Source organism: Oncorhynchus nerka, linkage group LG3 (assembly GCF_034236695.1).
Source record: "Oncorhynchus nerka isolate Pitt River linkage group LG3, Oner_Uvic_2.0, whole genome shotgun sequence".
Taxonomy (NCBI): domain Eukaryota; kingdom Metazoa; phylum Chordata; class Actinopteri; order Salmoniformes; family Salmonidae; genus Oncorhynchus; species Oncorhynchus nerka.
Window position 1 is genome coordinate 61,817,888 of NC_088398.1, and position 17,340 is coordinate 61,835,227.

At 49.9% G+C, this 17,340-nt stretch overlaps 1 protein-coding gene across 2 annotated transcripts in view; it reads right to left on the reverse strand.

Annotated features, from left to right (window-relative positions):
• LOC115116513 (ephrin type-A receptor 3-like) overlaps positions 1-17,340 on the reverse strand; it is a 69,003-nt gene that overhangs the window by 26,422 nt on the left and 25,241 nt on the right. For both annotated transcript variants that reach the window (XM_065014173.1, XM_065014179.1), the window contains exons 5-8: positions 15,987-16,051; positions 14,096-14,221; positions 7,982-8,167; positions 3,259-3,320 (exon numbers count right to left, since the gene is read on the reverse strand). In XM_065014173.1, coding sequence (XP_064870245.1) covers positions 3,259-3,320; positions 7,982-8,167; positions 14,096-14,221; positions 15,987-16,051 — 439 coding nt within the window. The remainder of the gene's footprint in view (positions 1-3,258; positions 3,321-7,981; positions 8,168-14,095; positions 14,222-15,986; positions 16,052-17,340) is intronic.

Consider the following 17,340-nt stretch of genomic DNA (forward strand, 5'->3'; position numbering starts at 1 on the left):
ACCCTACTGATGTTACATTTGAAAAACCCTTGGTTAACATAGAGATTCTGGGAACATCAGAAGGTGGGAGAAAATGAACTATATTCTGGTAATCCGACCAATTGAACATATGCGGTGGTACTTAATGAATATGATGTCAGTTCGGTTGTCATCTGAGACATTCTCATCAATGATATGATGACATAAACTCTACAGTGGAAAGTCTACACATCAGAGTTATCGGATTCACATGGAATTGTTGTTCAATTTAAATGTTTGAATATGAAATTATTCGTGATGGGATGAAATGTGATTTTAGCTTCTAAAATGTGAGATTTGGTTTTTGACTGTTCAATCAGTGGCCCGCCCCTGTGAAGGGACATGGGCTAGAAAACCTTTCAAACATGCCCTCCTCTCCCCTCCTATATAAGCCCTTGACGACAATATAACCTCACGAGGACGTGAGGACGACGGTCCGATGTCAGAATGGTTCAGATAATAACTACAGACCGAAGCCAACATCAGTGTGAGCTTTGGTTGCGAATGGTATGAACTTTGAACCCTTATTCACTACAGAAGTGATACCTCCTAGCCATTGAGTTAGCAACAGCCGCTGCAAACGACGATTAGGAAGGAACAGACAGAGTATCCCGTCTACCACACAACGACGTTACTACAACGTATTCAATTTACCAGCAGATACATTCTTCAAAGTACAAAGGACTTGGTTGGGCAACACGGCCTTCCATCTACCACCAACCTACCGAAGCACAGCTCAGAATAAATATTTATTGCATTTTCCTTTTCCAAATGGGCGGTAATTTAGAATGCATAAGATACTGTATTTACGATGGCACAGCTTCGCCCTTTGTTCCTCAGTCTTCCTGCTCTTTCACTCAAACCCAGCCCCTTTTCTTTTGTGTAACCAGCTGTCATATCTGTTCTGTCCGCTAGGGACGTTTTCCTTTATGACATAATTTGTAATCAAGTTATGATTTAAATATGTGTATGTGTAATTCTGTGTGATTAGTTAGGTATTTAGTAAATAAATAATGAAACCCAATTTTGTATTGCTGATTCAACTTGTTAGCCAGGGTTCGTGCAGATAACTAAGAAATTACAACTTTCAGATGAGACTGAATTAAGATGATGATTAATATTGACTGCTATTGATGTAAAATATTACTAGGTCTTTAAGAGTTTATTCGGAAGATAACAGCTCTATAAATATTATTTTGTGGTGCACGACTCTCTAGTTAATTACATTTACCTGATTAGCTCAATCAAGTAATATTAATTACGGAGAAATTATTTTATAGAATAGCATGTCATATCACTCAATCCGGCATAGCCAAACACACGACAAACCCTAGAACCATATACAAGGGGTTCCTGGAAGAACCTTACATAAGTATTTTTCTACAGCTGGCTATACTTTCCACCTGGCTGCCCCTACCCGGGTCAACAGCCCTGCACCCCTCACAGCAACTTGCCTAAGCCTCCCTCATTTCTCTTTCACCCAATTCCAAATAGCTGATGTTCTGAAAGAGCTGCAAAATCTGGACCACTAGAAATCAGCCGGGCTAGACAATCTAGGCCCTCTCTTTCTAAAATTGTCCGCCAAAATTGTTGCAACCCCATTTACTAGCCTGTTCAACCTCTCTTTCGTATCGTCTGAGATCCCCAAAGATTGGAAAGCTGCTGCGGTCATCCCCCTCTTCAAAGGGGGAGACACTCTAGACCCAAACTGCTACAGACCTAAATCTATCATACCCTGCCTTTCTTCGAAAGCCAAGTTAACAAACACATCACCGAACATTTCGAATCCCACCGTACCTTCTCCACTATGGAATCTGGTTTCCGAGCTGGTCATGGGTGCACCTCAGCCACGCTCAAGGTCCTAAATGTTATCATAACCACCATCGATAAGAGACAATACTGTGCAGCTGTATTCATCGACCTGGCCAAGGCTTTCGACTCTGTGAATCACCACATTCTTATCGGCAGACTCAACAGCCTTGGTTTCGCAAAAGACTACAACTAAATGCATGCTCTTCAATTGATGCCCACACCTTCCCGCCCGTCCAGCATCACTACTCTGGACGGTTCTGACTTAGAATATGTGGACAACTACAAATGCCTAGGAGTCTGGTTAGACTGTAAACTTTCCTTCCAGACTCACATTAAGCATCTTCAATCCAAAATTAAATCTAGAATCGGCTTCCTATTTCGCAACAAAGCATCCTTCACTGCCAAACATACCCTCGTAAAACTGACTATCCTACCGATCCTCGACTTCGGCGATGTCATTTACAAAATTGCCTCCAACACTCTACTCAGCAAATTGGATGCAGTCTATCACAGTGCCATCCATTTTGTCACCAAAGCCCCATATACTACCCACCACTGCGACCTGTATGCTCTCGTTGGCTGGCCCTCGCTTCATATTCGTCGCCAAACCCACTGGCTCCATGTCATCTATAAGTCTATGCTAGGTAAAGTCACACCTTATGAGGCTCACTGGTCACCATAGCAGCACCCACCCGTAGCACGCGCTCCAGCAGGTATATCTCACTGGTTACCCCCAAAGTCAATTCCTCCATTGGCCGCCTTTCCTTCCAGTTCTCTGCTGCCAATGACTGGAACGAACTGCAAAAATCACTGAAGCTGGAGACTCATATCTCCCTCACTAACTTTAAGCACCAGCTGTCAGAGCAGCTCACAGATCACTGCACCTGTACATAGCCCATCTGTAAATAGCCCATCCAACTACTTCATCCCCCATACTGTTATTTATAGAATTTATTTTTCTCCTTTGGACCCCAGTATCTCTACTTGCACACTCATCTTCTGCACATCTATCACTCCAGTGTTTAATTGCTATATTGTAATTATTTCACCACTATGGTCTATTTATTGCCTTACCTCCCTTATCTTACCTAATTTTCACACACTGTATATAGACCTTTTCTATTGTATTATTGACTGCATGTTTGTTTATTCTATGTGTAACTCTGTGTTGTTCAACTCAACTTGCTCTCAACTAGCCTACCTGGTTAAATAAATGTGAAATAAAAAATAAACATAGAGGGTTATATATAGAACCCTCTGCAAAGGGTTCTACTCAGTACTAAAAAGGGTTCCTCTATGGGGACAAACCAAAGAACCCTGTATGGTTCTACTTAGCACCTTTTTCTAAGAGTGTACTGTTGTATGGCGTGGAAAACACAAAGGCAGGGTAAATATACGTTTATTTTAGCTGAGTAGTTTTAAACTCACTCTCAGAAAGCTGTCCAAGGATCCATTCTCCATGTATTCAGTTACTATCATCACAGGTTTACCTGAAGAGAGAAGAGAAACCACCAGGTTAGACCATTTTTCATATATGGCGAAACACATTTACGCACATGCACGCATACACACACACACACACACACACACACACACACACACACACACACACACACACACACACACACACACACACACACACACACACACACACACACACACACACACACACACACACACACACACACATTGGGTTCATCAGTGCTTCCTCTAGCCGGATGAAAGGGCCCATGTAGGGCTGAATGTACAGGTCCTCTGGGTTACCTGTCAGAGAAACATCTTTATTCCAGCAGCAGAAACAGTTACTATAAATCTGAATTGTTATCATCTGGCCCTGATTCACTAGACCAGAGGAGAGGAGACCAGAGGAGAGGAGAGGAGAGGAGAGGAGAGGAGAGCAGAGCGAGCAGAGCAGAGCAGAGCAGAGGAGAGGAGAGGAGAGGAGAGGAGAGAGAGGAGAGGAGAGGAGAGGAGAGGAGAGGAGAGGAGATGAGGGGAGAGCAGAGGAGAGAGAGGAGGAGACCAGAGGAAGGGAGAGCAGAGGAGAACAGAGCAGAGGAGAGGAGACCAGAGGAGGGGAGGGGAGAGCAGAGAAGATGAGACCAGAGGAGAGCAGAGCAGAGGAGAGGAGAGGAGAGGAGAGGAGAGGAGACCAGATGAGGGGAGAGCAGAGCAGAGCAGAGCAGAGCAGAGCAGAGGAGAGGAGAGGAGAGGAGAGGAGAGGAGAGGAGAGGAGAGGAGAGGAAACTAGAGGAGAGGAGACCAGAGGAGAGAGACCAGAGGAGAGGAGAGGAAACCAGAGGAGAGGAGACCAGAGGAGAGGAGAAGAAACCAGAAAAGAGGAGACAAGAGGAGAGGAGAGCAGAGGAGGCCAGAGGAGAGGTGACCAGAGGGGAGGAGACCAGAGGAGAGGAGACTAGAGGAGACCAGAGTAGACCGGAGGAGAGGAGAGCAGAGGAGAGGAGACCAGGAGAGAGTTGAGGAGACCAGAGGAGAGCAGAGGAGAGGAGACCTGAGGAGAGTAGAGCAGAGGAGAGGTTACCAGAGGAGACCAGAGAAGAGGAGAGGAGACTAGAGGAGACCAGAGGAGAGGAGAGGAGACCAGAGAAGAAGAAGAGACCAGAGGAGACTAGAGGAGACCAGAGGAGACTAGAGGAGACCAGAGAAGAGTAGAGGAGAGGATACCAGAGGAGAGCAGAGGAGAGGAGACTAGGGAAAAGCAGAGGAGATGAGACCAGAGGAGAGGAGACCAGAGGAGAGGAGACTAGAGGAGACCAGAGTAGACCGGAGGAGAGCAGAGGAGAGGAGAGCAGAGGAGAGGAGACCGACCAGAAGAGAGTTGAGGAGAGCAGAGGAGAGGAGACCAGAGGAGAGTAGAGCAGAGGGGAGAATACCAGAGGAGACCAGAGAAGAGGAGAGGAGACTAGAGGAGACCAGAGGAGAGGAGATGAGACCAGAGAAGAAGAGGAGACCAGAGGAGACTAGAGGAGACCCGAGGAGACTAGAGGAGACCAGAGAAGAGGAGAGGAGACCAGAGGAGAGGAGAGGAAACCAGAGGAGAGGAGACCAGAGGAGAGCAGAGGCGAGGAGACCAGAGGAAAGCAGAGGAGAGGAGACCAGAGGAGAGCAGAGGAGAGGAGAGCAGATGAGACCAGAGGAGAAGAGAACAGAGGAGAGGAGAGCAGAGGAGAGGAGAGCAGAGGAGAGGAGACCAGAGGAGAGGAGAGGAGAGCAGAGGAGAGGAGAACAGAGGAGAGGAGACCAGATGAGAAGAGACCAGAGGAGAGGAAACCAGAGGAGAGGAGACCAGAGGAGAAGAGAGCAGAGGAGAGGAGACCAGAGGAGAGGAGACCAGAGGAGAGGAGAGCAGAGGAGAAGAGAGCAGAGGAGATGAGACCAGAGGAGAGGAGACCAGAGGAGAAGAGACCAGAGGAGAGGAGAGGAGACCAGAGGAGAGGAGAGCAGGTTTAGAACCGGTAGAAACGAGGGGGGAAATTACTTCAAGTCAGCCGTAGTCAAATGAACAGCACTGCTGTCACGGCAGGTTTGTGTCAGATGGCTATGGGTTCCCCCTCTTCATCCTCCCTCCCTCACTCTCTATTTCTCACTTTCTCTCTTTATCTATAAACTCTCCCACACCCTCCCCATCCCTCTCTCCACCTCCTTCTCTCCCCCCTCTCCGTCATGCATGTTGTAAATGTTTCAAAGTGAAACTCCACATCTGGCAACGCAGAACTCATTTACAGATCTGTCAGAGGAAGGGGATGATGGACCCTGCTGTAAAAAGAAACACATTTATAACCCTCGTTGGAAAAATAAACGTCAATTAATAAAACTGGCTGCCTCACAAACTGCTTGCGTTTAAATGGTGAGCTAAAACAAGACTAGGTTTGGTCAGAGCAGTGGTTCAACCTTACCACAACCAGGAGCTTTCATTTTCTGATGGATTGAGTACCGGCACCATTTATAGAAAATAATCTCATGAACTTCAAACCCTGGCACTGTAAAAATAAAGTGAGTGAGGACACCTTTTTCATTCCATCTCATGAACTAGGTCTAGATTTGACAGTGTAGTGATAAGGGTTGACTAACTGACAGTCCAACCTGCTACTCATCTAGATAATAACAGCACTTTCCCTTCAAATAAGAAGGTCTGCTGGTCAAAACACAGCCATAGACATAATTAAACACCCACCCTCTAAAATACAATGATGGATTGGCCCAACACCCCCCTCTATTAGACTCTGATGGATTTGCCCAACACCCCCCTCTATAAGACCCTGATGGATTTGCCCAACATCCCCCTCTATAAGACCCTGATGGATTGGCCCAACACCCCTTCTATAAGACCCTGATGGATTGGCACAACACCCCCCCTCTATAAGACCCTGATGGATTGGCCCAGCACCCCCCTCTATAAGACCCTGATGGATTGGCCCAACACCCCCCCTCTATAAGACCCTGATGGATTGGCCCAACACCCCCCTCTATAAGACCCTTTATAGTTTCAGATAAAACAGACTCCCTAAACCTCCTCCCCTTTTCTCCTCTCCTCTCCTCTCCTCTCCTCTCTGCTCCTCTGTGTGTGTGTGTGTGTGTGTGTGTGTGTGTGTGTGTGTGTGTGTGTGTGTGTGTGTGTGTGTGTGTGTGTGTGTGTGTGTGCGTGCAGCCCTTAGCGGTGCAGCCAAAAGAAGCAGGGTTAATGAGGTGTGACAGTCTCTGGATTATTAAGAATTAACAGGACTGGGTTAATAAATCACCCTACGCCACAGACAGGACTGTGTGTGTGTGTGTGTGTGTGTGTGTGTGTGTGTGTGTGTGTCCATTCCCACATGCCAACCAAACCCCTAAGAGCCTGCTCTCAATCATAGAGTACCCCTCCAACACACACACACACACACACACACACACACACACACACACACACACACACACACACACACACACACACACACACACACACACACATACTACTATGCTCTCCCCTCGTTCTGTCCTAAAAACAGAAACAAACCGCAGTCATTTGCAATTAGTCCTGGTATTATTCTCCTTCAGGGCTTTAATAATGAGTGCTGTAAGATTTATGAGACAAATAAAATCCCAATATGATGAAGCCTTGAACAAATAAAAGGCCATTTTGCATTCCTGTCCAGATTCTATTTACAGCCAGATGAATGGGAAACATACTGTGTCTGAGTGGGTTTTCATTGACATAACTGGTCCTGTCATAATGCAGAGAGACAGTCTTCACATGGCACAGTGGCTTTATCTAACTGTCAACTAGAATACACAGGATTTCCTTTAGTTTCCATGGCAACAAACCAAAAAATGATGAGCAGCGACCATATCATAATCCTTATGAATATTCAGAACTTAAATAGAACTTCTTCAAGGCAACCAAGTTCATTTCTGTATTTTTTAACATATCATTATAGATATCGTATAACTACATTCAACTGTATCATCATTCAGAAATCCATGGCTGGGCTACAACTGGATATGAAACATCATTAAAACAGATCTGTTCTGGCTTGCTGGTCAAGTTGACCTAAACTGGCTAACCTCTGTAAAGTTTTACTGTCAGTTTAACAGGCCTGCCTGTGGAATGATCAGTTCATCTGTTGTAGAGCGATCAGAGGGAGATATTTGACAAGTTTAACTCTTCAGTATAACGACACGGCCAGAACTGCAGTATAATGGCCATGTGGGTGTGTGTGCGTGTGATCACGCGTGTGTAGTGAAGACCGGCTCTGATTGTGGACCAGAGGTCAAAGCTATTATTTCACCGTTTTTCGAGTCATTTCCTTTAAGAGAACTGAGAATGTGTTGGTGTGTGAGACTAGCTGTGTTAAGGAGCCTCGGGAGGGAGGCTAAGATTTAAACATATAGGACCTGTTTGATCAGGTGACATTGATCTGGTGAGATTCAAGCCATTAGAAGTCAAGAAAAATGGCTTCTCTTGTAAAGGTGTTGGCCAGCTTCATAGCATTGTTCAGTCTACAACTAATGACACATTCTGTCCAAGGTTCTCTCTGGGCAGAATTCGTGAGGGATAGCCTACTTCATAAATACATGTCACGCCAAGATTTAGTGAGTGAGACGTTGTTTATCTCTCATTTTGACTGTATAGTAAGATATGGTCTGTACGTACTCCTGGTGACCACTCCCTCCAGCCTGATGATGTTTGGATGGTCAAACTGTCCCATGATGGACGCTTCAGACAGGAAGTCCCGTCTCTGTTTGTCGGTGTATCCTGCCTTCAGAGTCTTGATGGCCACACAGTTCTCCTTCTTACTGGGCAGACGCAGACGACCGCTGCACACCTCCCCAAACTCACCTACAAAAACACAAATATACCCAAGGAGCGTTAATAACACACACATTCTCTGACACCAAGGACCTGAGGCATTGACACCAAGGACCTGAGAAGCGGACACCAAGGACCTGAGGTGCTGACACCAAGGACCTGAGATGCTGACACTAAGGACCTGAGGTGCTGACACCAAGGACCTGAGGTGCTGACACCAAGGACCTGAGGTGCTGACACCAAGGACCTGAGACGCTGACACCAAGGACCTGAGGTGCTGACACCAAGGACCTGAGGCATTGACACCAAGGACCTGAGGCGCTGACACCAAGGCCCTGAGGCACTGACACCAAGGCTCTGAGGCGCTAGCACCTAGGACCAGAGGCTGGCACCAAGGACCTGACGCACTGGCACCTAGGACCTGAGGAGCTGACACCAAGGCCCTGAGGCGCTGGCACCTAGGACCTGAGGCTGGCACCTAGGACCTGAGGAGCTGACACCAAGGACCTGAGGTTACAAGCTTGTATTGATGACTTTTCATCAGAATAACTGTTATCATTTATTTCAGTTGGATCAGACCAGTCAGAAATTATTGCCTAATTTCATAAACACACATGGTTGGCCAATATAAGCATGTGCAGTCATATGTCCTTCTTGAAATCCATCTCCCACACTGAGATAACAATGACAAATTGAACATTGACTACATTGGCCACAGTCTATAAATGCCCCCTCTACTTTCCATTTCATATAAACATTTTGAGAGGTTATCAGAGCTGACAAATTCTCATTCCAGAATGGTGATGACATACAGTATGATCAAGCTGTAGTATCCCTCTGAGGTACAGAGGCTCTCTGGAGAATAGTTTCCCTAGGCAGGGCTTTGTGGTAAAGAGACCACTTCAAAGTCAGAACGGGAGGTCAAGCATTGCTCTGATACGGCTGGTGACAGGGACTTGGCCAAAGAAGAGAGGGTGTGTTTGTGTAGGACCGTGATGTCACAGCGAAGACATGTGGACCCGGTCCATGCCCTTTCTCCTGTATGATCATTTCCCATAGAGGAGTCGGATCAGAGATACAGGGTTGGTACGAAGTCAGAGACACACACACGCAAGTACTGGCCTGAGATTGGGTCTGGAAGGACATTGAATAATTACAGGCTGTCTAAAGAGAGCAGCACACTGCTGGGCTGTAGTTGGAGCTAGGCTGAGCTGGGCTGTGGTTGTAGCTAGACTGAGCTGGGCTGTGCTCGGAGCTAGGCTGAGCTGGGCTGTGGTTGGAGCTAGGCTAAGCTAGGCTGTGGTTGGAGCTAGGCTGAGCTGGGCTGTGGTTGGAGCTAGGCTAAGCTAGGCTGTGGTTGGAGCTAGGCTAAGCTAGGCTGTGGTTGGAGCTAGGCTGAGCTGTGCTGTAGCTGGAGCTAGGCTGAGCTGGGCTGTGGTTGGAGCTAGGCTAAGCTAGGCTGTGGTTGGAGCTAGGCTGAGCTGGGCTGTGGTTGGAGCTAGGCTAAGCTAGGCTGTGGTTGGAGCTAGGCTAAGCTAGGCTGTGGTTGGAGCTAGGCTGAGCTGTGCTGTAGCTGGAGCTAGGCTGAGCTGGGCTGTGGTTGGAGCTAGGCTGAGCAAGTCTGTGGTTGGAGCTAGGCTAAGCTAGGCTGTGGTTGGAGCTAGGCTAAGCTGGGCTGTGGTTGGAGCTAGGCTGAGCTGGGCTGTGGTTGAAGCTAGGCTGAGCTGGGCTGTGGTTGGAGCTAGGCTGAGCAGGGCTGTGGTTGGAGCTAGGCTGAGCTGGGCTGTGGTTGAAGCTAGGCTGAGCTGGGCTGTGGTTGGAGCTAGGCTGAGCTGGGCTGTGGTTGAAGCTAGGCTGAGCTGGGCTGTGGTTGGAGCTAGGCTGAGCTGGGCTGTGGTTGGAGCTAGACTGAGCTGGGCTGTGGTTGGAACTAGGCTGAGCTGGGCTGTAGTTGGAGCTAGGCTGAGCTGGGCTGTGGTTGGAGCTAGGCTGAGCTGGGCTGTAGTTGGAGCTAGGCTGAGCTGGGCTGTGGTTGGAGCTAGGCTAAGCTAGGCTGTGGTTGGAGCTAGGCTAAGCTAGGCTGTGGTTGGAGCTAGGCTAAGCTAGGCTGTGGTTGGAGCTAGGCTGAGCTGTGCTGTAGCTGGAGCTAGGCTGAGCTGGGCTGTGGTTGGAGCTAGGCTGAGCAAGTCTGTGGTTGGAGCTAGGCTAAGCTAGGCTGTGGTTGGAGCTAGGCTAAGCTGGGCTGTGGTTGGAGCTAGGCTGAGCTGGGCTGTGGTTGGAGCTAGGCTAAGCTAGGCTGTGGTTGGAGCTAGGCTAAGCTAGGCTGTGGTTGGAGCTAGGCTGAGCTGGGCTGTGGTTGGAACTAGGCTGAGCTGGGCTGTAGTTGGAGCTAGGCTGAGCTGGGCTGTGGTTGGAGCTAGGCTGAGCTGGGCTGTAGTTGGAGCTAGGCTGAGCTTGGCTGTGGTTGTCGCTAGACTGAGCTGGGCTGTGGTTGGAGCTTGGCTGAGCTGGGATGTAGTTGGAGCTAGGCTGAGCTGGGCTGTTGTTGGAGCTAGGCTGAGCTGGGCTGTGGTTGGAGCTAGACTGAGCTGGGCTGTGGTTGGAACTAGGCTGAGCTGGGCTGTAGTTGGAGCTAGGCTGAGCTGGGCTGTGGTTGGAGCTAGGCTGAGCTGGGCTGTAGTTGGAGCTAGGCTGAGCTGGGCTGTAGTTGGAGCTAGGCTGAGCTGGGCTGTGGTTGTCGCTAGACCTAGCTGGGCTGTGGTTGGAGCTTGGCTGAGCTGGGCTGTGGTTGAAGCTAGGCTGAGCTGGGCTGTGGTTGGAGCTAGGCTAAGCTAGGCTGTGGTTGGAGCTAGGCTAAGCTGGGCTGTGGTTGGAGCTAGGCTGAGCTGGGCTGTGGTTGAAGCTAGGCTGAGCTGGGCTGTGGTTGGAACTAGGCTGAGCTGGGCTGTAGTTGGAGCTAGGCTGAGCTGGGCTGTGGTTGGAACTAGGCTGAGCTGGGCTGTAGTTGGAGCTAGGCTGAGCTGGGCTGTGGTTGGAGCTAGGCTGAGCTGGGCTGTAGTTGGAGCTAGGCTGAGCTTGGCTGTGGTTGTCGCTAGACTGAGCTGGGCTGTGGTTGGAGCTTGGCTGAGCTGGGATGTAGTTGGAGCTAGGCTGAGCTGGGCTGTTGTTGGAGCTAGGCTGAGCTGGGCTGTGGTTGGAGCTAGACTGAGCTGGGCTGTGGTTGGAACTAGGCTGAGCTGGGCTGTAGTTGGAGCTAGGCTGAGCTGAGCTAGGCTGAGCTGGGCTGTAGTTGGAGCTAGGCTGAGCTGGGCTGTAGTTGGAGCTAGGCTGAGCTGGGCTGTGGTTGTCGCTAGACTGAGCTGGGCTGTGGTTGGAGCTTGGCTGAGCTGGGCTGTGGTTGAAGCTAGGCTGAGCTGGGCTGTGGTTGGAGCTAGGCTAAGCTAGGCTGTGGTTGGAGCTAGGCTAAGCTGGGCTGTGGTTGGAGCTAGGCTGAGCTGGGCTGTGGTTGAAGCTAGGCTGAGCTGGGCTGTGGTTGGAACTAGGCTGAGCTGGGCTGTAGTTGGAGCTAGGCTGAGCTGGGCTGTGGTTGGAGCTAGGCTGAGCTGGGCTGTAGTTGGAGCTAGGCTGAGCTTGGCTGTGGTTGTCGCTAGACTGAGCTGGGCTGTGGTTGGAGCTTGGCTGAGCTGGGATGTAGTTGAAGCTAGGCTGAGCTGGGCTGTTGTTGGAGCTAGGCTGAGCTGGGCTGTTGTTGGAGCTAGGCTGAGCTGGGCTGTGGTTGGAGCTAGACTGAGCTGGGCTGTGGTTGGAACTAGGCTGAGCTGGGCTGTAGTTGGAGCTAGGCTGAGCTGGGCTGTGGTTGGAGCTAGGCTGAGCTGGGCTGTAGTTGGAGCTAGGCTGAGCTGGGCTGTGGTTGAAGCTAGGCTGAGCTGGGCTGTGGTTGGAGCTAGGCTGAGCAGGGCTGTGGTTGGAGCTAGGCTGAGCTGGGCTGTGGTTGAAGCTAGGCTGAGCTGGGCTGTGGTTGGAGCTAGGCTAAGCTAGGCTGTGGTTGGAGCTAGGCTAAGCTGGGCTGTGGTTGGAGCTAGGCTGAGCTGGGCTGTGGTTGGAGCTAGGCTGAGCAGGGCTGTGGTTGGAGCTAGGCTGAGCTGGGCTGTGGTTGAAGCTAGGCTGAGCTGGGCTGTGGTTGGAGCTAGGCTAAGCTAGGCTGTGGTTGGAGCTAGGCTAAGCTGGGCTGTGGTTGGAACTAGGCTGAGCTGGGCTGTAGTTGGAGCTAGGCTGAGCTGGGCTGTGGTTGGAGCTAGGCTGAGCTGGGCTGTAGTTGGAGAGCTAGGCTGAGCTGGGCTGTGGTTGAAGCTAGGCTGAGCTGGGCTGTGGTTGGAGCTAGGCTGAGCTGGGCTGTGGTTGGAGCTAGGCTGAGCTGGGCTGTGGTTGGAGCTAGGCTGAGCTGGGCTGTGGTTGGAGCTAGGCTAAGCTGGGCTGTGGTTGGAGCTAGGCTAAGCTGGGCTGTGGTTGGAGCTAGGCTGAGCTGGGCTGTGGTTGGAGCTAGGCTGAGCTGGGCTGTGGTTGGAGCTAGGCTGAGCTGGGCTGTAGTTGGAGCTAGTTGGGCTGAGCTGGGCTGTGGTTGGCTGAGCTGGGCTGTAGTTGGAGCTAGGCTGAGCTGGGCTGTGGTTGGAGCTAGACTGAGCTGGGCTGTGGTTAGAGCTAGGCTGAGCTGGGCTGTGATTGGAGCTAGCTGGGCTGTGGTTGAGCTGGGCTGATTGGCTGAGCTGGGCTGTGGTTGGCCAGTGGATAGGCTGGGAGATGACCAGCACCAGGATCAGTGTTACCATCACAAAGCTGTGATTAATGACACAAACTCTCACTCCGCTTTCTTAGGCTTTGATGTGTGCAGGTCATCTGTAAGATGGTGCAGCTGCCCTGTGTTGTAGCATGTCTCTATGTGCTCTCACACTGCCTGCTATTCCCATGAATCACAATGCATTAACTTCATGTCTACACTCCTGCTGAAGACATCTGGGAGAGAGGGAAGAGGAGCGAGGTGGAGAAAGGGTGAAAAAGAAAGGAGGAGAGAGGTTTATAAAATAAAGGAGAGCGAGGAGAGAGGGAGCTGTGGGGAATGTCAAACAATATCCCATCTGGAGGTGCGATTACATTACCCATACTCCTCTGCTCCAGCAGCACACACTCTATTAAAAGCAGTAACAGCGAGGACGTTTCACTCCATCCCTTTTTACTCCTTTCATCTCCCTCTTTCTCCATCCATCCATCCCTTCCTCTCACTTCCTGCACTCCCCATCTCTCGATCCATCCCTATATCCATACCACCTTTCTCTCCCACCCATCCCTCATTCTTCCTCTCTTCTTCCCTTCCTCCCTCCCTCTCCCACATCGCCCTCGCTCCGTTGCAGAAGAGGAGTAAAACACAGGACTCTCCAGCTGAAGTGTTAAATGAATCTCATTCTCACTGCTACATTTAGAACAAACACCTTACTACCTTACTAAACAGCTTCTCTTTGTGCCTCTGAATAACAATAAGTTGGAATGTGTGTCACGTATCATTGGGATCACTGTGAATGCTACTGTGGGAAAGTTTGTTCAAGATGTCTTAGGTAATCGTATATGAATGCTACAGTATGTGTTACTGACGTGTGTGCGTGCATGCATATGTTTGAGCGCGTGTGCATGCATGCATCTGTGTGTGTGTGCATGCATGTGTCTGTGTGTGTGTGCATGCATGTGTCTGTATGTGTGTGCATGCATGCGTCTGTGTGTGTGTGTGTGTGTGTGTGTGTGCATGCATGTGTCTGTGTGTGTGTGTGTGCATGCATGCATCTGTATGTGTGTGCATGCATGGGTCTGTATGTGTGTGCATGCATGTGTCTGTGTGTGTGTGTGTGTGTGTGTGCATGCATTTGTCTGTGTGAGCCTATGTGACACTGTGTGTCATGTCTCTTGTCTCACCTGCTCCCACCACCTTGTCGATGGCGATACAGGAAGCATCCAGCTCCTTGGCAAACTCATGGACGGCCTGACTGGGGTCTTCATAGGTGTGAGGGTCTACGTAGGTCCTTATACCTGGCAGACGCACTGAGGGGTGGGGTGTAATGTTTACTGTTCATTTTGTATGGTTTATTTCACTTTTGTATATTATATATATATCACTTAAACATATGTTTCCCATACCAAAAAAGCCCTTCAATTGAAATTGTCTCATTGAGAGAACCAGAGGGAGAGTGTGTTAGTAGACAGAGTATTAGGAATAGGCAGCGGAGATGAGTCTTCGGGTGGGTCACAAAAACCACTACGGACGTCAAGTGACATTTATGGATGGGTGACCAGCCAATCAATCCATCATGTGTAAGAAAAACACTAGGTTGGTTTATGAGTGTGGCCAGCCCCCAAGGAAAACATGTTTCTGTTCAAATAAACCCCAATCAGGAGATGGATATACTGTACACAAACACACTGACCCTGTACCTAACTAACGCTGAGGAATGACTCAACATACTTTAGAAGAACAATACACAGACAGACAGGCACGCACACAGACAGACAGGCACACAGACAGACACGCACACAGGCAGACAGGCAGACAGACAGACACGCACACAGACAGACAGGCAGACAGACACGCACACAGACAGACAGGCAGACAGACAGACAGACACACACACACACAGACAGGCAGACACGCACACAGACAGACAGACAGACAGACACGCACACAGACAGACACGCACACAGACAGACAGACAGACAGACAGACAGACAGAAAGACAGGCAGACAGACACGCACACAGACAGACAGACAGACAGACACGCACACAGACAGACAGGCAGACAGACAGACACGCACACGGACAGACAGGCAGACAGACAGACACGCACACAGACAGACAGACAGACACGCACACAGACAGACAAGCACACAGACAGACAGCCAGGCAGACAGACAGACACGCACACAGACAGACAGACACGCACACATACAGACAGACACGCACACAGACAGACAGGCAGACAGACAGACACGCACACAGACAGACAGACACGCACACAGACAGACACACACACAGACAGACAGGCAGACAGACAGACAGGCAGACAGACACGCACACAGACAGGCAGACAGACAGGCAGACAGACACGCACACAGACAGACACGCACACAGACAGACAGGCAGACAGACGGACACGCACACAGACAGACACGCACACAGACAGGCAGACAGACAGACAGACACACACACAAACAGACAGACATGCACACAAACAGACAGGCAGACAGACAGACACGCACACAGACAGACAGGCAGACAGACAGACAGACACACAGACAGACAGGCAGACAGACACGCACACAAACAGACAGGCAGACAGACAGACACGCACACGGACAGGCAGACAGACAGACACGGACACAAACAGACAGACAGACAGGCACGCAGGCAGACAGGCACGCAGATATGCAGACAGATAGGCAGACAGTCAGGCAGACAGGCAGACGGACAGACAGGCACACAGACAGGCAGACAGACAGACCGCACACAAACAGACAGACAGACAGACAGACAGACAGGCAGACAGACAGACACGCAGGCAGACATGCAGACAGACATGCAGACAGATAGGCACACAGGCAGACAGTCAGGCACACAGGCAGACGGACAGACAGGCATACAGACATGCAGACAGATAGGCACACAGGCAGACACTCAGGCACACAGGCAGACGGGCAGACAGGCTGACAGACAGACTAACAGACGGACTGACAGACAGGCAGACGGACGGACAGACAGACAGACGGACTGACAGACAGGCAGACGGACAGAGGGTTGGGTGAGGTACTTACAGTGTCCATTGCCAAAGTGCAGTCTCTTCTCATCAGGGTGTTTAGACCTCCTGTAGCCACAGAACCTGTCAGTCACAATGACAGAACTGAAGGTCACACCTTTGCCCATCAGTCTTCACTTTCCCTCACCCTACATCAGAGGGCATAGCAAGCCATGTGCGTGTGCGTCAAATCAAATCAAACTTTATTTGTCACATGCGCTGAATACAACATTTCCCTTACTGGGAAATGCTTACTTACAAGCCCTTAACCAACAGTGCAGTTCAAGAAAGAGTTAAGAAAATATTTACCAAATAAACTAAAGTAAAAAATAAAATAAAAAGTAACACAATAAAATTACAGTAACGGCTATATACAGGGGGTACTGGTAACGAGTCAATGAGGAGGCTATATACAGGGGGTACTGGTAACGAGTCAATGAGGAGGCTATATACAGGGGGTACTGGTAACGAGTCAATGAGGAGGCTATATACAGGGGGTACCGGTAACGAGTCAATGAGGAGGCTATATACAGGGGTACTGGTAACGAGTCAATGAGGAGGCTATATACAGGGGGTACTGGTAACGAGTCAATGAGGAGGCTATATACAGGGGGTACCGTAACGAGTCAATGAGGAGGCTATATACAGGGGGTACTGGTAACGAGTCAATGAGGAGGCTATATACAGGGGGTACCGGTAACGAGTCAATGAGGAGGCTATATACAGGGGGTACTGGTAACGAGTCAATGAGGAGGCTATATACAGGGGGTACTGGTAACGAGTCAATGAGGAGGCTATATACAGGGGGTACTGGTAACGAGTCAATGAGGAGGCTATATACAGGGGGTACTGGTAACGAGTCAATGAGGAGGCTATATACTGGGGGTACTGGTAACGAGTCAATGAGGAGGCTATATACAGGGGGTACTGGTAACGAGTCAATGAGGAGGCTATATACTGGGGGTACTGGTAACGAGTCAATGAGGAGGCTATATACAGGGGGTACTGGTAACGAGTCAATGAGGAGGCTATATACAGGGGGTACCGGTAACGAGTCAATGTGGAGGCTATATACAGGGGGTATCGGTAACCAGTCAATGAGGAGGCTATATACAGGGGGTACTGGTAACGAGTCAATGAGGAGGCTATATACTGGGGGTACTGGTAACGAGTCAATGAGGAGGCTATATACAGGGGGTACTGGTAACGAGTCAATGAGGAGGCTATATACAGGGGGTACTGGTAACGAGTCAATGAGGAGGCTATATACAGGGGGTACTGGTAACGAGTCAATGAGGAGGCTATATACAGGGGGTACCGGTAACGAGTCAATGAGGAGGCTATATACAGGGGGTACTGGTAACGAGTCAATG